General features: G+C 40.0%; 1 protein-coding gene across 4 annotated transcripts in view; it reads left to right on the forward strand.

Moving 5' to 3' along the window:
- FDPS (farnesyl diphosphate synthase) overlaps positions 1–25,234 on the forward strand; it is a 563,129-nt gene that overhangs the window by 74,107 nt on the left and 463,788 nt on the right. For all 4 annotated transcript variants that reach the window (XM_044080217.1, XM_044080218.1, XM_044080216.1 and 1 more), the window contains one exon: positions 15,600–15,680. In XM_044080217.1, the coding sequence (XP_043936152.1) occupies positions 15,600–15,680 (81 nt within the window). The remainder of the gene's footprint in view (positions 1–15,599; positions 15,681–25,234) is intronic.

Here is a 25,234-nt window from a genome sequence, read left to right on the forward strand (position 1 = left end):
AAACTTTTCCTGGTTCCCAAAAAAGGGGGCACCTGGCACCCTATTCTGTATTTGTCCATTCTAAACACTTTTCTGGTGATTCCCAAGTTTAAAATGCTCACTCTTCAGCAGTTGCTGCCAATGCTGGCCAAGGATTCCTGTCTGGTGACTTTGGATCTCAAAGAAGCTTATCTGCACATCCCAATAAGGGAAAGCTGCAGGCAGTTCCTTCACTGCAGGGCAGGAAAGGGACACTTCCAATTCTCTGCACTGCCCTTTGGCTTATCTACTGCTCCCATGTTTTTATGAAATGCCTGGCTCCAGTCATTGCTTTTTGCAGGCAAAGAAACATTCGAATTTACCCTTACTTGGATGATTGTCTTATTCAAGCAAACTCTTCAGAGCAACTTCTAAAGGATTTGGACTTTGTAAAGAACCTTCTCAACTCTTTTGGGCTACACTATCAATGAAAAGAAGTCAAAATTGGTACCAAACAGGGAGATTGTATTCCTGGGAGTGAGTCTGAACACAGCCGCCCAGATGGTATTCCTCCCTCAGGAGAAACGGATGGATCTTTCAAATTACTTGAAGAATTTGGCAAGCATGACCCAGCACTCTGCAAGGCAATTCCTGCAAGCCCTGGGATTCATGGCTTTCATGTGTTCTGATAATTCCATATGCCAGACTGCATGTGAGGAAAATACAATGGAACCTTTGGTGTCAGCACACTCAGGATTTAGACTTGATACTTCCTCTGATTCCCTGCCTGCAGACTGAGTTTCTTTGGTGGGTGATGGCCTGTTCACAGAACAAAGCACCACACATGCCTCGCTCTGCGCTTGGGGAGCACATCTAGAGGGCAGATGCATTCATGGGACTTGGAGCTGTCAACAGATTTATTTGCACATAAATCTGAAGGAATTGATGGCGGTCCAGCAGGCCTTGATGGCTTTCAAGCATCTACTCTCTCTCCTGATATTCTTCTAGTCAGGACAGACAACACCACAGTCATGTGGCACATCAAGCATAGAGGGACTCACTCTTACCCCCTGTACAGACAAAGCATGATACTATGGTCCATAGCAGCTTCCATGGGCATTCATCTGATAGCTCAGTTTCTCCCAGGAAGGCTCAACATCTTGGCAGACCGGTTGAGCAGGCAGGTCATGGATCCTCACGAGTGGCAAGTAAACAAGACCATCTTCTATTGCATCATTCAGTGTTGGGGCACTCCCCAGATGGATCTCTTCTCATCTCTGACCAACCTCCTTCCAGACTTTTACACCAGGGAACATCACGACAAAACTTGGAAAGTGGATGCTGTGTCCTTCCCTTGGACACAGCTCTCAATCTATGCCTTCCCTCCTCTGCCTCCTCTTCCCAGAGTACTGTTAAAGATAACGGACGAAAAACCAAGGGCCATTATCATAGCTCCAGACTGGTCCAGGCAACATTGGCATCCTCTACTTCGCAGTCTCTCCCAGTATCAGCCTTGGCATCTTCCCATGATAACCAGATCTTTTGGTTCAGAAGGGAGGAAAAATTCTACATCCTCATCTTCAGACTCTGCATTTGGCAGCCTGGCTCATAATATAAACCTTTCCCAACAGGTGGTTGAGGTTTTTCGTGAGGCCAGGAGGCCTAGCACTAGGAAATCTTACGCAGACAAATGGAAAAGATTCTGCATTTGGATGTAGGCTAGAGGGGAAGACCCTTCTCAACCTGCTCTTCTTCCTCTTATTCTTGACTATCTGGCAGGCTTGCTTAATGGTGGACTTTCCTTTTCTAAAATAAAGATTCATGCTTCGGCTATTTCTGCTCATTGTTCCTTTGCTAGCTCCACTGAGGAACTGTTTCATCAAGGGATGAGAGAAAATGGGTCGCTCAATTTAAAACCTCCCAAAAGGGCACCTACTCCTGCTTGGGATCTTAATTTTGTACTTTAGAAACTTACTCTGCCTCCTTTTGAACCAGCTGCCTCAGCAGATTTAAAGTTTCTCTCCTGGAAGACTGCCTTTCTCTTGGCTGTTACTTCAGCTAGAAGAGTTTCTGAGCTGCAGGTCTTAATGGCAGTAGAGCCTTTCATCATCATCATCCATGTGGATCAGGTTTCTCTTTGAACTAATCCCTCCTTTATGCCTAAGGTGGCTTCTAGCCTGACTGTTAACCAGTCTATCCACCTGCCTACCTTCTTTCCTAATCCTCAGACTAAAGGGGAAAGGTTACTGCACTCCCTGGATGTGCATAGACAGATTAGATTTTACCTGGACAGGACTAAAACTTTTTGAAAGTCGGATCAGTTGTTGGGTCAGTTTTGCACCTGGAGCTCAGGGCAGTGCTTTTCTAAACAGACCATTTCTAAGTTGATTGCTCATTATATTCACTTTTGTTACTTACAGCATGGCAAGGTTCCTCCACAGGGTATTAGGACCCATTCTACTAGAGCAGCCTCAACCTCAGCAGCTTTAAGAGGTGTTGCCTACTAGGGACATCCTGGAAGCAGATACCTGGACTTCTGTCCACACTTTCCCAAAGCATTACAATTTACCATTGTTTTCTAAGTCCAGGACTAGTTTTGCCACTGCAGTGTTGCAGGGCATTCTGACCAACCCTTAAACAGTGGGTGTTCCTTCTCCCTTTTGTTCTTTTTTCTTGGGCTTTGGGAATCGACCCCTTTTGTAAGGACTGCAGCAGTGAAACACTATGAACAAAGTACAGTTGTGTACACTTACCATAAATGTTGATGTTCGAGTGTATTCACTGTTGCAGTCCTGCCCCCCCCCCTCCATCCCCCTTTTTTCCTAGGGCACAGACTGGATTTTTCTTTTCCTGGTCTAGCCTTCTTTGGGGCTCCTGACAGTTAAGGCAAGAAAAACTGAGGAAATGGTGTCAGCTGCCTGCCTTTTGTACCTGGCGTCAGGCTTGCAGCCGATGTCCTATACCAAGGACTTTGGTATTCTGGCCGACTGTGGGCTACTGGGAGCCAGATAACCCATTTTGTAAGGACTGCACATCTACATTTATGGTAAGTGTACACAACTGTACTTTTTCTGCTTCAATTTTTGTAAGAGAATGTTGCTAAGATAATCCATTGGTGTATTTTTTTTTTTTTTTTTAAGGGCAGTGTTGCGATCCCATGGAGGTGGAGTCTGCCAAGATAGCTGTTGGATTTTGATGACGTTAAGTAGGCCTGTGATATTATAATGTGGACAACAAAAGATTATTCTAAAAAGAATTTGTAGAGTGTTGCTCAGTATTAATATCTTGAAACTGACTATTTTTGCTCTAGGGTTGGGTTGGTAGGGCTGCGTGGTACAGATTACTTTGTTTTTTCATGCTGTTACTCTTTTCATGTTTAGTGGAGTATTGTTAATGCATAACTGCAACCACAGTTAGAATGTGTGTGACTTCCATTGTAGGTGACTTCTTCACTGTGACTAGGACCATGGCAGAAAAAGTCAAAGCAGAGCAGAATCTTCCACACTGAGTTTATTCTGCACTTTGTACGATTGCTACTTCTGCCTTAAATAGCATAGACTAGATTCAGACTTGCTGAATCTAGACTGTTTGGCATCACTTGAGCACTATAAAACCAGTCATCTTACAGTAAGAAGGCCTCCCTGCATCCTTGTGGCAGAAGTGTGTAGCTCAGGACCTGTCTGAGTTGGATTGCTGGAGTAAGGCTATTTGTGGGCTTTCCTATTGGTAGTTTGTGTTTAAACTCACTAGTATTTAAGCCTTGTGTTTGTGTGTAGCTGTGCACCATGCAACTGGGTTTAGCAGTGCCCTGTATAGATGTAAAACACCTGGATACAACTTTTTCCCTATTCAACAGTCAGTGAAACCCTTACAGGCTTCCCTGCTGCACTTTGGGCAACTTGGCTGCATACCAGTGCGCTGTGGGCAATGCAGTTGAGCACTGAGCAGCATTACCACACATTTTCATCCCTAATCTTCAATAGAATACGTTCCCTTGCTAAACATAGAGCAAAAGCTGATCTAACTTGCCCACCCCAACACTAGTTTCACTTGCTACAGTGGATAGTCAGTTTCCCAGCATTTCTCCAGCCAACCTGATTGACATGGGCATCCTGAGGCAATGTAGCATTTGCGTCATGTATACTGATAACTATTTGCTCCTACGGGAAACCAAAGGCAGCATGAGAGATGCAGCAATACAATGGGCTCAAGCTCATTGCCAAGAAATGTATAGTTATCCCCTTTGGGGAAAAAAACATGCATCTGTGAATTACCATATAGGTGGCAGTACACTAACCACCGAAAGTGTGATAAGAGACTTAGGGACACAGGTTGACAGTGGTTTCACCTTTGATAACCACATCGCCACAACAGTCAGGAAATCCTATGTGGCACACCTCATCACTAAGGGCTTTTTATTCAGAAAAAAGGAGGTCATTATCCCACTGTACTCATCCCTTATTAGACCCATTGTAGAATACAATGCCCCATTTGGTATGTACCTCTCAAGACATCTGCAACAACTGGAAAGGCCGCAGAAATACCTCACTAAAAGAATCACAGGCCTAAAGCAGATGCCCTACGCTGACCGCCTTAAACTCCAGCTATACTCTTGTCGCATATCGTCTACTCAGAGGCGATCTCTGCTTAACCTACAAGGCCCTGTCAAACCCAGAGCTGTTGGATATGCTACACTGAAAGAAATCCCAATCCCTCAGAGCCACACGCTCCAGGGATCTAAACCTTGTCATCACAATAAATGAAACATGCTGGAGGGATAGGTTCCTGACCCAGAGACTCCCCAGACTCTGGAATAGATTGCCCATACATGTCAAGCAGAGTGCCTCTTTGGCCGTCTTCAAAAGGAATCTTGACGATTGGATGGGAGAAAGGAAATTCACCCCAGGGATCACGTCAGTCGCCCTGCTAGACAGGGGTCCAGGGAAGTAAATAGTGTGGGAAGAAATAGCCAGGGAATTGTTATGGCTAGGCTTGTATAGGCCCTAGGGCTGATAGCCTAGTACCAACCTATGAACTGGACTTCGGTCCTCTCGTGTAACAATAAACAAGACATCAAACAGGTTGACAGCACATGCACCTCTCCTCTCACGCAAGATAAGGTCATGACAAGTAAACCCGCATACACAGAGATTCTTACTAATAGCCTGCCAAAAGATCAGAGACCTCCCAAGCACAAGCAACTCACACATACTAGAACATGACCAAACTCTAGTACACATAACACATATATACCAGTGTCTCCAGTGAATAAGCCCCTGAGGCAGAACACCTCAAAACCAAATGTCCTGGTCATAGGATATTCTATAGTGAGACACACAGATGTTCCCCTCACCAGTCTGGACAAGGAAAGTCAGTCTGTTGCCTGTCAGGTGCCAGGATCCATCAGATCATGCACACACTTGAGTCACTCCACAGTTACCATTGTTACTGTATTATAGTACGTGTTAGGGTGAATTACTTGAGACATACCTCCCTGGACTATGTGAAGAGAGACATGACTGAACTCTCAGATTGTGTGTTCCAGGCAGGTATAGCCCTAGCCCTAAGCAGCATTCTGCCTTTACCAAGGATGATGCCATGATATAAACAAAAATTATTGACTTCAACAATTTGCTTAGCTTCTGGTATAAATCCAGGGGATCTGGTATCTGTCAGCCTGGGAAGACATGGTCGACAGACCATGCTGCTTTGCCAGAGACCGTCTTCACCTGTCTCCTCTAGGCTTTTGAATACTGGCAAAGACCCCCCCCCCCCCATAGTGCTTTTATTAGGCAGTACCAAAACAACAAAACATCCGATGTAAAAAGTCCACTACAGACAAACTCAAGGTTATGCTGCTTAATGCAAGGAGTCAACTGCACTCCTTGAAAGATTTTCCACCCTTGGAAGATGCTAATGTCTCTGCAGTCACTGAGAATTTGTTCAAGGCCGCAGAGAGCACCCCGGCCGCGTAAGGCTGTGCCTTCATACCCCAAAATGAGTGTGAAAGAACCAAATGTGGAGGTGAATCTCTATCTTCATTAAAACCAAATAAACCTCGAGATTGGTTAAACAGTACAATTCTCTTGAGCTACTCCAGATCCAAATAACTCTAGGTAAAACATCCTACCACATCATTGCTAGCTACAGGTCCCCCACCATGAACCATGGGAAGCACACCACCTACCTGGACTTGCTTGAGTCACTCACTATACAGCCAAACAATTTGGTGATGGGAGATTTCAACTATCCTATCGAGTGGGAAAAGTACACCAGCACAAGCACGATCGCCTTGGGGTTCCTGGACTTTAATACAGATGCTCTGGAACAGTTGGTCTGCACCCCCACAAGGGACTCAAATGTTCTGGACTTAATATTCACCAATATGGGGGGGGGTCATTGCACCACCCACTGTGTGTTCTGCCCTCCTAGTAAGGTCAGACCATAAATCTGTCTCGTTCGAAGTAACGATTAGACCAGACACCCCCCACAGGAGCAATAAACATGGGAAACTTCTCCAAAGCAAACTATATAGCCTACTAAGCAATAGTTTGAAAAGTTTCAAACCACTACTACCATAACAAAACTATGACTCCTATGCAAAGGAGTACCCCAATGCCCTGTATAACCACTTAAACAACTGGTATTGGCTCTGCCTTACCTGACAGGATCAAAACCAAGTCCTTCTGTAGAAGCAAGCCACCCTGGTGGACTTCTAAGTATAGACAGGTTATATAAAAAAAGGAAGAAACTGATCTCCAAGAACAAGAGGAAACTTGGTCAGTAGAGAAAGAATACCCTCCACAGCCTGAACAAGTAAATCCGATATGTGGTAAAGTCCTCTAAAATTGTTATGAGGCTGAATTAGCTTCCCTAGCTAAAGACGATTATAAGACATTCTTTAGCTATGCCCACAGTCTAAAATGGAATGCCCAGCTATTTATCTAACTCAGTGGACGGTACCACTCACAATGACCCTGAGGAAATTGCCAACTTGTTAGCTGACAGATTTGGTGCAAACGTCACCCCAAGTCCCCACCAGCCATACCCCAACCTGTCCTCTTCCCCAGTATCTCCAATGAGTAGGTCATATCCACGCTTTCAAAGGCCAAAAACATGACCTGTGTGGGACCAGATAACATCTCAGGCTGCTTACTAAACAACCTAAAATATGACCTAGTGGATCCAGTTGGCACTGAGCACTGGCATTATTGCAGAAGATTGGATAACAGAAATGATGATCCCCTTGCACAAAGGGCGTCCATCAACCAACCCTGATAACTGTAGACCCATAAGCCTAACCAGCCTTATTTGCAAGGCCTTGGAAAGAATCCTCATAGACCTTATCACCAAGGACATATGCAACCGTCAGACTGTAAGCCTAACACAGTTTGGCTTCATAAAGTGTAGATCATGCTTACTAAACCTGGTGGACTTCTTTAAAAATGTCACCAAAGTCCTGGATGAAAGTAAAGCAGTACATACTGCCTATCTTGACTTAGTAGCTAAGGCTTTTGATACAATTCCCCCACTGGGGTATCCTCGAGAAACTCTCCTAGCTGGGGATTAACCAATATGACATTAGCTGGTTGGTTAGCTAGCTCACTGACAGAACCCATGCTGGCAGAGTTGGAGATTCCACCTCCACCAGTAGAACGGTTACCAGTGGAGTACCACAAGGTTCTGTGCTGGGCTCTCTACTGTTTGGAATCTTTTTCTTAGAAGTCCAAGTGGCAGTGTCATTGAGCCTCCTAAAGATGTTGGCATATTACGGGGGAGGGTGGTTAAGGGTTCAGGTGCCTAGACAGCAAGACATTTCCCTGTGGTACATTTGGTTGGGGACACATGGCTGAAGTGGCATTTAGCTGCAGAGAAATATGGCTTTTTGTGAATTCCTTGTGGTCAAAGAGAAGCACATACTGCCTTGCCCATGGCTTTAATAACCAAGTGCATGGGGGCATAAGAAGTAATGAGTTTTGTGCTCAATGTACCCTACATGCTTCTGCACCTACAACATGTAGAAGTGTGCTAAAGTATGGAAAATGTCTTGCATACTACTGTAGTCACATTTAGGCTCCAGTATGCATTTTAGGTAATACTTGTAAATACTGTAAAAGGGGTAGTGGCTCACACACACCAATTATAAAGGCGCTGCCCATTGTGCACTGCATTTCTACTGCTACTGACATGACCACTGGCAGCCTGCTGCTGATGCCTGCCATACTGGCTGCTGTCTCATGTTGCCTTGGGGTACATGGACATTACTTTCTCCCTATGCATTTGGTTACTGAAGTTGTGGACATGGCACTGCATTCTTCTCTTTGCCCACAGGGAATTCACAACAGCCATATTTCTCTGCAGCTGAATATCATTTCAGCCATGTGCCCCCAACCAAATGTACCTCAGGGAAATGCCACACTGCCTAGGCGCCTGAACCCAGGGGTTAATACAGTCAGTGACTGCTGCTATAGTCAGTCTAAAACTAAATGCAAAAAAGTGCATTATTGTCCCCTTTGGCAAAGAAGTAGCCCCTGCAAATTACAATATAGATGGCCGCACACCCCCCAAGCTCAAACCCAGTGGTGCTTGACTTGGGAGCACAAGTTTGATAGCAGTCTAAATTTTGATCAAATAGGACAAGAGACACTTGCTCCAGAGATCTTAACCTGGCCTGTGACATAAACAAAATATGCTGGAGAGAGAGATACATTTCCCAGAGGCTGCCGCTACTCTGGAATAAACTCCCAATTCATGTTAAGCAGAGCTCCTGACCCTATTTAAGCACAGCCTGGTCAACTGGATGGGAGGCCATAAATTCATGCTTAGGGTGGTACCTATGTCCCTCATAGACAGGAGCAGCTGGTGCTGATCATAGTGCTCTGCAAACAATCAGTGGTCAGTTAGACACTGGTATTACATTGGCTAGGCTTATAAAGGCCCTAGGGCCATTAGCCTAGTAACCTCATATGAACCTAGGAGTGGAAGGAGAAATACTTGCCCAATATTTGTCAGATGTTGTTTATATACTATGCCTAGTCTGCCAAGAATCTGTTACAGTAGTAAACACAATCTTTAGTGGCATTTGAAATATACAACTTATTGTTTTAATTGAATGCTAATTCAAGAAAAGACTAGCCAGTCTGACAGAAGACCTTTGTGGAGAACAGAATTTTCAAGAAAGCGCACTGAGAACGAGGTGACTACATTTAGTTTTCAGTTTACAAGACAAATCTCTACTGCTGGGGGAAAAAGAATTGCAAAGAAAGTTAGTGTATGTTGATGTTTTTAGGCATAGCTCTCAACACCTTGCCTCCCGAATCGGGAACAAACCCAGAAATAATCAGACAATCGGCGACTCAGTGCTACTAACTTCAGAAGTTGGCAGAATGAGAATTTGAAGTAATACGCATTTTCTGAAGTCAAAGAAGTCTATAACTCTAATTATTCTGATTATGTATTGGTGTAATCCATCTCCCAAAATTGTTAGTTTTAGGAAGGATTAGGAGGCACAGTGCAAAATTTTGAGCCAAAATTGGGGAAAGCCAAAAAGTATGCCAGGGTTATGCCCAGAAAAGAGAGGACTGTTAATATCGGTTTATCATGCAGAATTGAACAGTGGGAATAGCGCCATTTCTACCACTGTAAATGATGAGATGCAGAGAGCAACAATGTCTGCATTTTTTTGTTTTTCTCCCCCTAACAGTAGAAAGCACCAACATTAAAAGCTCTTCCCAATTAGTCTTTTTGTTTGAAGTGTTAACAGAAACTTGAAATTAAAGAACTTTCTGGAATTTACTGTATGACCTGTTGCAAAACTGGAAAATGACCACTGAAGTGATGAGTTTAAATAACTTGGAATTTGATTTTATGAAACTGTTGCCATTTGTAATGAAGGTATGCTGGCTATAAGTGTGTGTTTGCGTGTGTGTGTGTGGGGGGGGGGATGGAGCAATGGAGAAGTTACTTTTGTTGAATTTGAGAAACAGAAAAAAGATGATAAACATGTTTGCATTATGTATATATCAGCATGTTTTGTGTAGCAAATGTTACATTTTATCATGTAGTGTCAGTGGTAGCTAGTATTGTAAACAGAGAAGACTAAAACACAAGAACTTTCACGGTTTTCTCAAAGAACTAGAAGCTGAGTGCAGTCATTAGTGTGAAAAGTATTCGTCTGATTTATTGCTTTGAGTGAGGAGGTATCTGAAGTTGCCACAAAAAAAAATCTAAGAAATTGGAAACGAGTTCTGAAATTAACCATATTTCTTTTGAGATTATATCGCACCCAAATGGCCTTAATGTGCAATTACAGGAAAAAGATTAGCTTACAAGGCATACATATATAGACAGCTATAGTCTTTGTAATTTGTGTACAACATATATCTCAGTGCAGATCGTAGGAGGTTACTAGGGTCCCAGGGTCCTTACAAGCCTACCCAAAGTCATCTCGTGTTCCCAAGGGTGTCTGGTTTAAGCAGACACTAAAATCGGCACCTGTTGCCCCTGTCCAGGAGGCACACTGGTGGAATCCTTGGGGTGGATTTCCGTTTACCCATCCAGTTGTCCAAATTTTGCCTAACTAGGGTCAATGAGGTGCTTTGTTTAATTTGAATAGGAAGCTTGTTCCAAAGGTGGGGCGACCTTTGAGACAAATCTGTCTCTCCAGCAAGTTCTATTGATGTCACATACCAGGTTAAGGTCCTTTGAGCGAGTGACACATGTGCCATTTGACTTGTGAATGTGCATCATTTCCATTAAAGCTGGGTCAGAGATTGTTCTGTATGCAAGGCGCAGGTCCTGTCTGAGCAATCTGTGTGACAGAGTAAAGTGATAATGATTTCAGTCTGTCCACATAAAAACAGGTCTTTAAGACCCTGAATTTTCTCTGTAAGGAAGCTTTGTGGTCTCTCCAGTTGCTGCAGGTGTTTGGAAAGGAACATGCCAAAGAGAGCATTGTACTCTATTATTATTTATACTTATTAATGAGGGAAGAGTGCAGGGGGTTATAACCTCTTTTCCCTACTTAGGAGGTGAGCAATATAAAATGCCCTTCTTAGCACTGTGGAGACATGGTGATCGAAGTTGAGGTTGCTGTTGACCCATGTGCCCAGATCTCTCACCACTGACTATCAGATCTGTCAAGTTGGGAAAAAAATGCACAAAGCAAATTGACATTGTGATGCTGTGACTGAAGAATATGGCAAGAGAACTGACTGAAGATCCCTTGTCTGTACATGATTGAAGATTCCTTCGAGTGAATACAGAGGAAGAACCAGTATGTGTGCAACTGGAACTTATCAAACTACCATTGTTAAGTGATTTATCAAAATAAGTCAAGAGAAAGCACCGCACTGGACTTGTGCAAATTTCTCTACAGTGAAAATGCAGAAATGCTACAGAACATGCAGTGAAAATGTTAATTGTCTTTGACTGCATTTACATATGTGATGTTCTGGAGAGGGTGATTGATAAACAAATAAGAACAGTTAAGAGCAGTTCATATTTTGATCAGGATATAGCACAACTGACCTGATATCCGCAGTAAGAAAGATAGCAGAGAAGAACCTGGATATGAGGAAAGAGTCCAACTGGGCATTCCTAGACTTAGAGAAGTCATATGTCAAGGTCTCAAGAAAGAAGCTTTGGGAAGTCCTGCAGTGGTTCAAAGTCCTAGAAACATTGGCAGAATTAGTGCAAGCTATGTATAAGGACGCACTGATTCAAGTATGAGCAGTGTTCAGTCTCGCAGAGGTGCTCTCCGTGAAATGTGGGTGTGCATCAAGGTTCATCTCTGAGCCCATTGCTGTTCATGCTGTTGTTGGACTACATTAGCAAACAGGTTGGAGGGGACATATCAACACAGACAATGTGGCATTACAGGAAGACTGAGCAAGAACTAAAGGATAGGGAAATGGAATGCAAAACTGAAGGCACATGGGATGAAACTCTGTACGGCTAAGACACTTGTAATGGCAGCAAATGGGGAAAATCAGAAGAAGCTGATAAATGAGAGAGAAGGGAAAATAGCTTCAAATATCTGGGAGGGGAGGCGATTAAAGTCTGAATGAGGAAGTCAAAGCCAGAATCTTAGGGGCTGTAGCTAGCTGGCACAGAGTGTTGAGTGTAGTATATGATAGCAGAATGTCAAAGAAGCTGAAAAGTAAGGTGGACAAAACAATGGTGTGACTGGTGCTACTATATGTTATAGAAACCTGGGCAGTAAAGGCAGAGCAATTGAGGAAGCTAGAGATGATGTGGATAAAGTACCTGAGATGGGTGGTAGTATGCACAATGTGGGACAGATGAAGAAATGGGAACACAAGAGCAGAGACCAAAGTAGCTCCATTTGCAGAAAAGGTCAAACATTACACTGGTTTGGGCAAGTGCTGAAAAGCAGAAGACAGTTTGGTTAAGAAGATTTGGGACAGACAGGAAGAAGGCAGGAGGAAACGAAGGCATCCAGCAAAAAGGTGGATGGACTGCGAGAATACCTGTAACAGTAGGGCATGAGTGTCGGAAGAGGGTAGGAGAGTGGCATCGAATAGAGAGAGATGGCAACAATTGACATGCACCATGACCACCCCCATGTAGAAAATGTAAGGGGTGGATGATGATGATGATGATGATGCTTCTCTGTCAACATTCATTTTTTTTTTTTTAATTGAACAGTTTGCTCTAAAGTAGGCATTTGACAGACATTTTGAAAAGACCCCATAATGTGACAAATACAAAATTAGCAAAAATAGTGGAATATGGGGTTTTCAACATTGAGAGGATGAATAAATACTTATTCACTTTTAAGTACACCATGCTGTAAGTGTTATGTGAGTTGCAAAAAAATGAAAGCAGCCAATCTAGCAGAAAAATTCTGTAGCATTTTAAAGAAAGCAAGCTCTGATAATGAGGCAGCTAATACGGTTGGCTACCTGGTTTAAAAATGTTTAGGGGAACAGTGCTGCTGGGGAAAAAAGGTTTATAAAGGATGTCTAATTAAATAACTAATGGAAGATGCTGGACATAACCCTTAAACAGCAAAGTTTGAAGTAAGCAGACTGTAGGGCTTCAGAAGCAACAATGTTTCTCCATTTTTGAAGGCATCATGCCAACAGACACTCCCCATCTTTGAGTATGGGTAAAAACGAAGCCGTGTTTTCTGTGACTGATGACCATTTTGAAGATGTGCATATCATGACCCCGAATATAAATATTTTTCAATATCTTCTTAAAAGCACAAAAGTCTCCCAGTGGAGCACAGAGCTTCATTCCATCACAATGTGTCATTTATCCATTAGTAAAATACTGAATACAGAAGGACAAGTAAGAGTAAGCAGCTTGCAAGTCTTTTCCAGAATAGGGAAATATTATCAAACTGGTACCACTTTTGGAAGTACCATAGCCTTTATTGAAGTTTGGCACCCTCTGCTAAAATATGGAATATAAAGTTATGCTATTTCTCTTATTTGTAATTGAAGAAAAGTAATTTTGCATTTTTTCTTGGAAATACTAATTAATCTTTAGAAAATTTTCTGCAGTACTCTGTTTTCCTCAGAGGACTGTGTCTTGTTCCACTTTCCAAGTTATGCAGGCCTGGTTTAATGCACCATGTAGGATATTCCGAATACTATTGCACAGAAATCGTACATTAATTTTGCTCAGTTCTGCAGTTTTTGAAAGTACTATTTGAGGTAGCAGAAGCACACAGCTCAATGCAAAAGAAATATAATTCCTGTATCTGTCTTTGTGGGGAATTGAATCTGTGCCCCCATAAAAGGGGCAATGTAGACTTAATTAAGACCTTTCTCCTTGTGTCTCATGGCTTGCCCATCATTTTTGCTAGTAGAGCTGACATCCACTTGGAAAGGTGTTCAATAGCCTGTTCTCTCGAAGAATATCTTTGTATGAGTTGAGGTGCCAGTGCACAGCTGCAGAACAGGGGAAGGCTCAGTGTTTGAGGGAGATACTTATCTTGTTAAAATCATTAACAGTTCCTGACTTGTCCAGAACAGAAAAGTAGGCTGCTGCTGGACCAAAAGTGAGTTGTGAAAAAATCTATACATTCTTGCGTTTGTACAAGAAACAAATTATACAGTTGGTCTGTTTGGTACTGCTTTTCTTTTGAGACATTGATTTGTATTTGAAAGTAAAGTGTCTGTATATAGCTGTTAAATTCCAGATTTCTGTGTTAATGGACAATAGTTACTGAATTAGACTACTTTGTTGAATCTGTCTTTGCTTGTTTTTGTTTGAAAGCTGCACACGTCTATGTGATATCTGTGTGCAGACCAACATTTTGCATATTTTTGGTGTGTTTGAGTCTAAACTTGAAAACTGAATACAGAAAATAGTGATTTATGCTACCTCCATGTATCGGAGAGATTAATTGCAGTATTATGCTGCATAAAGAATTTTTGCACGAAGTAAACACTAACCCCCCCCCCCCATTACGCTCATGGAAAGATGGAGTCCTGCATTTTTTTTCTTACTTTGAAGTCGTGCATCTTCAAGAGTAAGAACCTGTTCAGTTTTTGTGCAAAGTCAAATGTCTCCTTTTATACTGAAATCTTGGGATCAGAATTTTTTTTTTTTTTTTTAAGTATGAAGGGGTGTATCCTTCCTCATGGGTGGTAGAGAGTCTTGGTTCATTATGAAATTTCCAGCTATATTTTTTTTCCCCGTGGACCACATGATAGTAAACCATCCACCCATGCAATACATTCACACCGAGTCTACAAGCAATTCTTCTACCCCTTGAACTATTCCAGTATTTGCTGGGGCTGTTTTGGGGGGGGGGGGGACTCTGTGCTTCTGTCTAATGGAGGGTTCTTTTTATATGCCCTGCCCATTTTCCCTTTCCCTGCCTCCCCCCAAAGCTCATATACTATGTCTGAGGTCAACTCCCATCTACAGACAACTCCTTCCCTTGAGGCGCTTCATCAACTGCCCTCTCTCCCAGGGTGGGCATGGCCATCCCTCCCTGCTGTTTAATCAGTTGCCCGATCCGCTCATCAATCCCAAGTCATCTAAGCTGTAGTTGGTGCTTTATCCCTCTATGCCACCAGAGTGGACAGTTTCCAGCCGTTGCTCATTAAGTTGTGGTTAGACAGCTCTGTTGTGATCAAACCACTGCCCCATGGGTAAAATATGATTTGCAAATAGGATAATGCCTTCTGGGCAAAATATAATTTGCAAGTAGGGTAATTCCTTCTGTGCATACTTTATTCCCAAATACAGAATTTTGATAAATCAGAGGGAATCCCAGGAGTGTACAGCATAGAACAGGGCCCCCAAATAATTTCACTGGCAAGATATACCCCTGCATGCTCTTTACATTAATAGCAGGGGCTCTACTCATTGATGACCTAACTAATTCTTGCAAGTATTTATGAAATGGAGAATAACTTCTGTGATAGCTTTTAATGAGCAGGGGACTTGATTTAGCAGTCTGACATGTCCGTTCTGTGGTAGAAGAGGTAGCAGTTCTGGGTACTCTAATGATTTTAAGATTGTTACACTTCACATCTCAGTAGGAGTCTCTGTGGAATTTCTGCTTCTGTTGCACTCTTTCCTTTTGAAGTCTGTATTTCAGGTTTGCAATAAGTTTACATAAAACTTGTAACACTTGCTTTTCTATTTTCTTTTAGCTTCAAGCTTTCTTTTTGATGGCTGATGACATAATGGATGCTTCGACAATGAGGAGAGGACAGATGTGCTGGTACAAAAAAGTAAGTACTACTTTATACCAGACATGCAACTGACCTTTATCTTCTTCACTGCTATGCAAATTTCATGGAATTAATCAGCCATTTTCAAACCCATCATAATAATGATTATCTCCAAAGCCTTGCCAGTCCTGCATGAGTTAAAACCAGTAGCTGTCAGAGTTCTCAAAACAATCCTGGGTGCTACTCCTCTGGTCTGATCCAAAGGTAGTTAAATGGCATTGTAGCAATCTTTCCTCAAGGGTTGTTGTCCGTTTCCCGCTTATTGGAGCTCCCATTGCATTCTCATGCTTCTTGCATTCCTATGCTATGAAGGTCAGGCAGAATTGGATAACAGCCTCTTCTGATTCCATGACCATTACCTAATTTTGACCATATACATTTTTACTTTTCTTAATTAATTAATCTGAAACTGTACTTCCCTTACCTTTCGAGATTTACTAAACTGTTCTTCCTATAGTTTGCATCATCTGCTTTGCCTATGTGTAGCAGAAAAGTATAAATCAAAAATAAAAAGTTGTTCAGAGTGTTGGCCATTGTTCTTGCGTCCATGCACATTTCCTGTGCTGTATCACCATTTCTATAGTCTGTCACAAACCATGTTCCCATCCCACTCTGTTTACTGCATTTACCATCAGCTGAAGCGCTGTCTTCATTCTGTGGCTGTGGTTCTGGTTCAAGGAATCCACCATAGATGTCCCTTGCTATGTCTTCCTTCACTTCTATAGACTTTTATTTAGCATAACCACCTGTAATACAACAGTATCCGCTTTTTCCCGATTAACATCCCTCTACTTTTCAGTATCATAATCTTAAGCTTTTTCCTAGATTCAGTCCACCTTGGTTCACCTCCCAATACCTTACCCATTCAGGGTCTTCACACTGGTTCCCCATGCTCTGAGATTCCCCTACATAACCTAAAATTCATCTGATATAGATCCATAGATGATGCAGATATTTGCAAAGTTGTTCCACAACTGGATGCCCTCGTTTGATCACCTTAAAATTCACAGACTTCTGTGTGTCTGCCTTTGTACAGAGGGATGATTCCAGCATTTTTTTTTTGAGTTTAAGAATAATTCATTCATTTTCATTAACCGTTTATTCATTATGGGGTCCTGGGGATCTGGAGCATGTCTTTGGAAGTAGTAGGTGTAAAGCAGGTACTTTATCTTCTTTAAATCACTTTTGCAGTTTTCTTCGCTTAATGGGATGTATCCTGTCAAGGATACTGTTTTATTTGTCCAGCCTACAAAAGCTATATTGCAGTCTGTCTGCTGTACAGGTGGCTCTAGTTGAAACAGTTGGTAGATAAGAACCCTGATGGGGACCCTTTCTCATTACTTTTGTATTTCTGTGGAAGACTATATGTTGCATGTCAGGAACAAAGGAAAATGCAACTGCAGTCCTCAGATTCCCTATAAAAACAAACATTTTTTTTACATCCTGAATATAATTGTACAAATTGTTCCATCTGTCAGTTTTTTTTGTTCCTAAAACTGTTAGAAGCTGTGTCAATTCTTTAAAACATTGTATTATGAATAAGCAACTTTAGGTCTTAGCTTATATCACAGTGTCTTCTGAGTGGTCTGCCTCTCCTTCAGCTTAAGAAGCATGTAAAAAGATCAAGTCTTCAGAGAAGTATGTGCCTTTTGGTTTGTTGGAGTCTCTTGTCTCCACTGATTCACTTGATTAGCCTTCAGACTGTCTGACCGTTTTCCCTGTGCCAACTGCTGGGATCTCTTTGGGGAGGCCGACATGGCACAGAACTTTAGCACATTGACATCCACTAACTGCGTGGCTGATAGAACCATGAAGGGAGAACCAAAGCTCCCAGGAAGCATGGAGGGATGCTTGGCTACTGCTCCTCCAAATACTATTTCTTTGGGGACCCCAAGAAAAAAAGACGGAAAAGAAAACCTACACACATGCACATTTTCTCCTGCTACTTTGTCTCCTTCCCATAGAGATTCTAAGAAAGAATGGTCCAATTTTTGCAAGGGTTGTTCAAACCTGTTATGGCTTTCAGTCTTCCTTCCCACTTATCTCCTTTTACCTGTCATAAGAGCAAGAGGGGTCCTCCTCTAAGGACCTTTCTTTTGATTCAGAGTCATAATTATGCATCGCAAATGCATTCACTTTCCAGTTTTTAATCTTGAGACAGATTACTGATTCCCTGTCTTCTGACTACCCCACAAAGGGCATACCTTTTAAGATGAGACATTTTAAATGGGATAGCAAGCAGATAGTGGATTCACAAAAAAATGTGCTATGACTTCCTGCACAGGTAGGTGCTTAAACTCTCTGCTATTCTGCCAGTTTTAGAATCCCTGGAAGGATATATTTTATGCCAGCGTCTCTAAGCTCCAGACACCCACCCTTTTGCCCCTGAACATATGTACACACACACACACACACACACACACACACACACACACACACACACACACACACACACACACCTGTTATATATAAAGTGTGTATGTGTGTGTGTGTGTGTGTGTGTATATATATATATATATATATATATATATATATATATATATGTATATATATATATATGTATGTATATGTGTGTGTATGTATATGTAAAAACTGTCTAAACTGCTACAGTCTGTCAATGTTTTCCTTAATGACAAAGATAGTAGGGTCATAGACGGATATTGCAAAAAAAGTATACATAATAAGCATTCCTTCCTGTAGAGCTCCCAACTGTTAAAGTATCTGATCAGATACTGAGAGATTGACTTCCTTAGCATGATGGCCTCAGCTCTGCCTCTCAGGTGGCAAGGCATAATCAAATGTGGGTATGACAAAGCTGAGGATGCTTCTAGAGCCACTATCACTGGTTCAGTTATTTGAAGATACGCTTGGCTAATGCTTCAATATCTTTCCCAGGTGATGTGACAGCCAAACTGCTGAATGTGTATTGGGTGAAGACAACTTGTTCAGCAATTCTTTTGCTGAAATTTTCAGGAAGTTGGAGGGAAGGAGAAAGATTTATGCAATGATTTAAACATATGTTTTTCTGGCATTCCTAGGCTTTAGGGTAATTGCTCCACGATATCTGGACCATATTTCTTTAACCTCAAAAGTCTTGTCAGGAACAAAAGGTAAGAAGTTTCTAAATTGTCAAGATAATATAAAATCTGATTTTAAAGGATCCAGAGGGTCATTTTTCGGACAGAAGTGTTCATTTCTGACTTTTCTACTATCTACCCTCGCCCTTCTTCAACCAGTCCATTCCTCTTCAAAACTGCAGTGAAATGTTCTGTTTCCCTTTCTTGGAAAATAATTACCAGAGATTATTGGGTTTGGTACATAAACAGAAACGTGATACAGGCTTCACCGAGACTCTCTACCCTCCCACCTTTAATTATTTCCTGAGTCTCCTCAGATTATCTTCTCATTTGGCCAGTCATTTTAGATCAGTTTCTTCAGGGAACAAAACCCTTTCTGCCCACATAGATAAGGAAAGAATTTTACTCTAGACTTTCGTAGTCCCCAAAGAATAGGGAACCTGGAGACCAATTTTTTTGATTTATCCAAAGTAAATACCTTTCTAAAAGTTCCAACATTCAAGATGTCCTTTCCTTTTCATTTAGCCAAGGATGATTACTACAAAATACCAGACAAGATGGAGTTGTTAATACAGGAAAAGAGCTCTGTAATTCGCCCCATCCATGAGACCTTGTGCCTGATGATGATGATAGGCTTCCTTCTGGCATCTTTATTTTAATTTCTCCTAATCTTTTGGATTTCTAATACCATGATGGGAGTGAGGCCCATTCCGAAGTCAAAGTTTATGAAATTATTATTTCAGTCTTTGTGGGTGATGCGAAGAGCACTTCTGGTTGACATCATTGTGCCCAGTAATGACTCCTTCTGCAGTTCGTATGGAGTTAAATGTATTGGTAACCTATCTAACTTCGATTGTAGATTTTTTTTTTTTTTTTTTTTTTTTTTTTTAATAAAACCTGTTGCTCCTACTATTTGAACTGTCTGGGTATCTTTCTTCCACATTGCTTTCATTTCTGCCTACAAATCCTGATATTTTATGACTGTGTCTCTCTGTACCCAAGACACTGTTGTCACTGGGTGTAGTGATTTCAATGATCAATGCTACTTTTGTCTTTTCATGGACCACTATGTCTGGTTTCTTGAATCTGTATGTTGAACTGTTGGTAATGGGTGATCCCATGTGATGTAGGCAACTTTTTTCGGTGATGCTTTGTGGCTCATGTTTCCAGTGTTTTTCAGCTACTTCAGTGTTATGTTTGCACAATCCCCAGTGCAGCAGTCTTGCCATAGTATGCCTTTAAGTATACAGTCCTTCTATCATTAGTATGTCGCAACCAGCAACTAGGTGTACAACTACTTTACTAAACCTACATCTGTCTGTTTCTCCCACATGTTCAATGGACTTATGTGTACGTAGGTCACTATCTTGGGCCACCAATATGAACCTTTCATCTTTTGGTTTGAATTCACCTCTCCTTAACCATTCCTGTGTTCAGTCCTGATCAAGATGAGGTTCTTCCAGGTGTGTTCTATACTTGCAAACTATATTTATGCATTTTCTACATTTCTTGCCTTCTCATCTGATCCTTCATCTTAAATTCTTTCTTTTGTTTTTTTTTTTTTTTTTTTTTTTGGCACATTCAGTTGCTGCCTGATTTTTATCTACTTCTGGTTTGATTTTTCCATTCCTGCTTGATGCAGATTACTTCTGCTAGACTTAGAAGGGAAGTCATTTTAGATTTATTCTCATCATGTTTCAAAACTTTCACTGTGTTTGGGTCATGTGAGATCAGCAGATATGTATACTGTACCAAGATCTATACATGCAATCAATTTCAAGGAGGACCATAACATCCTGCAGAATGGGCAGTATATAATCTTGGTGTGCACTGATTTGAACATAAGCATCCTTGTTTTCCTGTCTAATCTACCCAACACCTTTTATGACCAGTCAGTCACTCCAAAACTTTAAGTTAGGACAGGAAGAGCAAATTGGTTTATAGTTTTGAGTTTTGTTCCTAGATGTCGATACTGTTTTCAGGATTATTTAAAGTCTTCTAAAATATTCTTTACCAAGTCTTTACACTTTGTTGCTTTCTGGGAGCCATAACAGCGTAGGATTATCTTACACGTTTATAAGCATTCTTTTATCCATCCATGAATGTGGAATACTGTCAAATGCTTTTTTATAATCAATCCATGCCATACTTAGATTCTTCCTCTTTTTACAGTTCTCCACAACAAGTGATTCTTTGTTCCATATGACTTTCTTTTATTGCCCTTTTGTTCTATTGCCATTGAGTTTTCTTCTAAATGACTATAGACTGTGTTGGCATCCATTCCAATATATAGTTTATAAGTTGCCAGAAGGCAAGTTATTGATCTATAATTTTTAGGGTAGCTTGCAGGTTCACTCTTAAGTAGAAGCATTGTTTTCCTGTTAACCAGACTGGTGTCTGTTCTGGGTATACACACAAATATTTCTTATTCATGGCTAAATCTTCAAAGATGCAAAGATGTTAATACTTTTAAGCAGAAGTTGGATACTGCATCTGGTGGCTGTTACTTCATCCCATTTCATATCTTGTACCTTTTGAACTTCTTATTCCTTTTACTTCTATCCATTTAGCATTTTTATGTTCCACAAGATCTTCATAAGTTGTTGTTGTGTCTTTCGGCTTTTCCTGGTTAGGGGTCGCCACAGCGGAACTCCGGTCCGGTAATGATTGGCAGTAGATTTTTACGTGCCGGGTTGCCGGCCCTGACGCACAACCTTCAACGAAGGTATCCCATTCACGCATGTCTCCACACAAGACGCTCTAGCTGAGAATCTAACAGGACAACGTCTTAATGTGAGGCGACAACGCTACTGCAGCACCACCACCGCAGTTAGATCTTCATAAGTACGTCTCCAAAAATATCTATTTTCTTGTTTTTTTGGTGTCTTTCAGTTTTTTTACCTGTGTATCTTCTAAGTTTTTCCTCCTGTGCTGATCTGTTTAGTTTATTTGCAATAGTGCATGTTAAATCCTGATCTGTATTAATAATGCACATTTATTTATTATTTATATTTCACCATAAAAAAGCTTCAGTAACATCCACAGGAATTGAGGAACACAGATTTAATTTTAATTTAATTGTTAAGCACTTTTCGTCGCTCAGTAATAGAGCAACTTCTTCAGACAAATTACAATCAATTAATTAATGTATTTATATTACAATCACTTTTAAAAACCACCCACATTTAAAGTGGTATTAAACATAAATAAAACACATACTACTAAATGCAACCTTCTTATAAATAGATAACCTAACTTACGTTAAATTTAAAACCAAACTGTTTGCAAATAAAATAATTATTACTATTGCTAAATGTTAAATATTTAAATCTTTGTAAACTAATGCAGTAAGTAAAACATGCAATGTTACTTTGATTCATTTTGGCAAGGCAATCAGCTATATAATGGTTAAAATAATTAATTTAATAAGATGTAGGTTCTATACGTGTATAAGTATATGATATATACCTAGCTGAAAGAACTATCTAAAAAAATATAATAAAAAGTATTCTACACATACATTTATAAATAACGTCTTAACTATATATATTTATATATAAATACATAGTTAATTCCAAGAGGCATTATTAGGGTTGAGAAAAATCTTTTTTAGGTATAGCTATGTGTTTACCAAAATACATTTATATATAAATAAACACTCCAATATACCTCCATAAATAAACATTCAATGTAAATTCATACATATGTATATGATACATTAAAATGTAAAAGCAGAATGTTACATGTAAGAAGTTTTTTACTATATTTTAAGACTATAAATCGCTACTGAAATCCTTATAAAAATTATCCTACTACTTTATTTGTTTGTTTATTTTATTTTATTTTATTTTATTTGTTTCCTATCCAGGCTTTTAAGTCTCAACAAACAACTAATATTACAGTGTTCGGCCTGGTTTTACAAAAGCATTTGTTCTCCACTGCCAAGATAATTCACGATCTTCTAGTAGTAGGTTATATGGACCCCCTCTAATGTCAGTTTGGATTTGGTCAAAGGCAATGAACTTAAAGTTATGCCCTGGGTTTGCTGCAATGTGCTTAAATAAAGCATTTTCTATCTTTCCATTAGATATTGCATATGTATGCTCATACACTCTTTCTTTCAGTCGATGTTCGGTCTTTCCTATATAGAAAGCCGAACATAGAGTGCATGTAGCCACATATACTATAAGTTTTGAATTGCAGTTGAGTCTATATTTGATTTTATATTTTATATTGTTAATAGTAACGTATTCACTGCAAGACATAAATTTACACATATTGCAGCTCCCACAGTTGACCATCCCTTTTCTGTTACTGAAACTGTTTTTTGTGTTTGTTTCCAAAATATTTTTAATGTTTCTCCCTTTTCTGTACACTATTCTTGGGTTTTCCATAAATTTGTAATTTATGTTTTTATCTTGTTGTATAATCACCCAATTTTTGTACAATATCTTTCTAATAATATTGCTGTCCATACTGAATGTTGTGATGTAACTTATCTGAAAGTTATCTACATTTTCTCCCTCGTTGTTGTCAGAAATAACAACTTCTAATGTAGACCTATCAGTATTAGATACAATGACTGTATTAGAGCTTCCACTTAAGTTGTTATTAGGTCTTTCTCTAGTTTGTAATATTGGTACAATGGTACCTTTATCTCTTTTATACATAACATCATTTACCATGTCATTTACTAAATCAGTTGGATAGCCTCTTTCAGTGAAAAACATTTTTAATATGCCACATTCAACTAGAAAATCACTATACAGAGTTGTCATACGGGCCGCTCTGATAAGCTATCCCTTAACTATAGCTTTCTTTTGTGTCAGAGGGTGGAGGCTAGTATAGTGGAGATATGAATTACAAAAGGTGTCTTTTCTATGTATTTTTGCTAAATACTGCTTATCTTGGGGGTCTTTGGATAAGTTGACGTCTAGATAATTTATGGACAATGTTTGAAAGTCCAATGTAAATTTGAAAAATTCAGTAGTATTATTCAAATACAGTAAAAAAATTATCTGCTAACTGTTTAGGTCCTTGAAATAAAACAAAAATATCATCAAGGAACCGAGTATAATATTTTATATACTGAGTCCACTCGGTGTTCTGGAAAATAAAGTTGTTTTCCCAGTACACCATTACTGTATTCGCTAAACTAGCACCGACTGGTGAACCCATCGCAACGCCACATTTTTGTAAATATAATTTATTATTAAATGTAAAGAAATTGTTTGTTAAAATGATATCAAGTAGTGTCGTGACTGTAAACATCTCATTAGATGGTGCACCTTTTTTAATGAGAGTCAAATTTACCCATTCTATAGCTTCTAGATGGGGAATAGACGTATACAAGTCTATGACAGCTATGGTTAAAAAGTTGTTTTCTTCATTGTATACTGTTTTATTTAAGTTCTCAAGAAATGTCCACGAGTCTTTGCAGACCTGTGGTTCTGTTTTTAGATATTTTTTCAGGATGTAATCAACCACTTTTGCAGCTGCATAAGTAATAGAATTACGTCCATCTATCAATGGTCTGAATGGTGGATTTATAATGTTTTTGTGAATTTTTGGCGTCGCGAATAAAATAGGAATCTTAGGCCAGTTCATTGTTATATAGTGATATGTGTCTTATGTCAATATATCCAGCCATAAATAAATCACTTTAATAGTTTTTAATCCTCCTGTATGCAGTATTTACTTCATTAATAGACACCTTTTTGTATGTTTCACATTCCAAAATGTACTCTACTCTATTAACGTAGTCATAGTTGTCAAATATAGCTAGCCCCCCCACCTTTGTCTGGTTTTATAGTTCTAATGTCTAGTGATTTAAAAGTGGATAAAGCTACTAGTTCATCAGTACTGACATTACTGTATTTCAAGTTCTTATGGAATACATTATTTTGACTATTGTTTAAACAACGCAGGTCCAATTCCATAAATTGTTCAAAGGTAGAGAGTGTAGGATGTAAAGTAGGGTTATATTCACTGACTACTTTTAAAGGATTTGTTACAGTGGAAGAGTTTCCAAATAATATATTTAGGTTAAGTTTTCTTACAAACATTTTAAGATCTTTAATATTTTGAAATAGATCCATACTTTTACTAGGGACAAACGTTTGTCCTTTAGCCAGAAGTTCAACCAAAGTAGGATCTATTTCAATACAGGAGAAATTATAGATGTTAAAATCTCATGCTGTGTTGTGAATGACAGTTGGTCCTTCAGTGTCATTCGTTACCTCTTTGGTTTGTTCTGTGGACGAAAGTTGTTTTTTTGATTCTGAGAATTCTGATTATTATATTGTCTATATTGTCTCTTAGGTATAGCCCCCAAATTGGGATTGTATTGGTCCTCTTCATATACTGTTCTATTTGTGTTGTTCCGATTTGGTTGTCCTCCATTGAGGTTCCTTGATTTTCCATTTCTAAGTCTCCCAGCCCAGGTGTTATTATTCGAATTACTATCTCTGTTGTCCG

This window comes from Protopterus annectens, chromosome 8.part0 (assembly GCF_019279795.1).
Source record: "Protopterus annectens isolate FY-2018-M chromosome 8.part0, PAN1.0, whole genome shotgun sequence".
Lineage (NCBI taxonomy): Eukaryota > Metazoa > Chordata > Ceratodontiformes > Protopteridae > Protopterus > Protopterus annectens.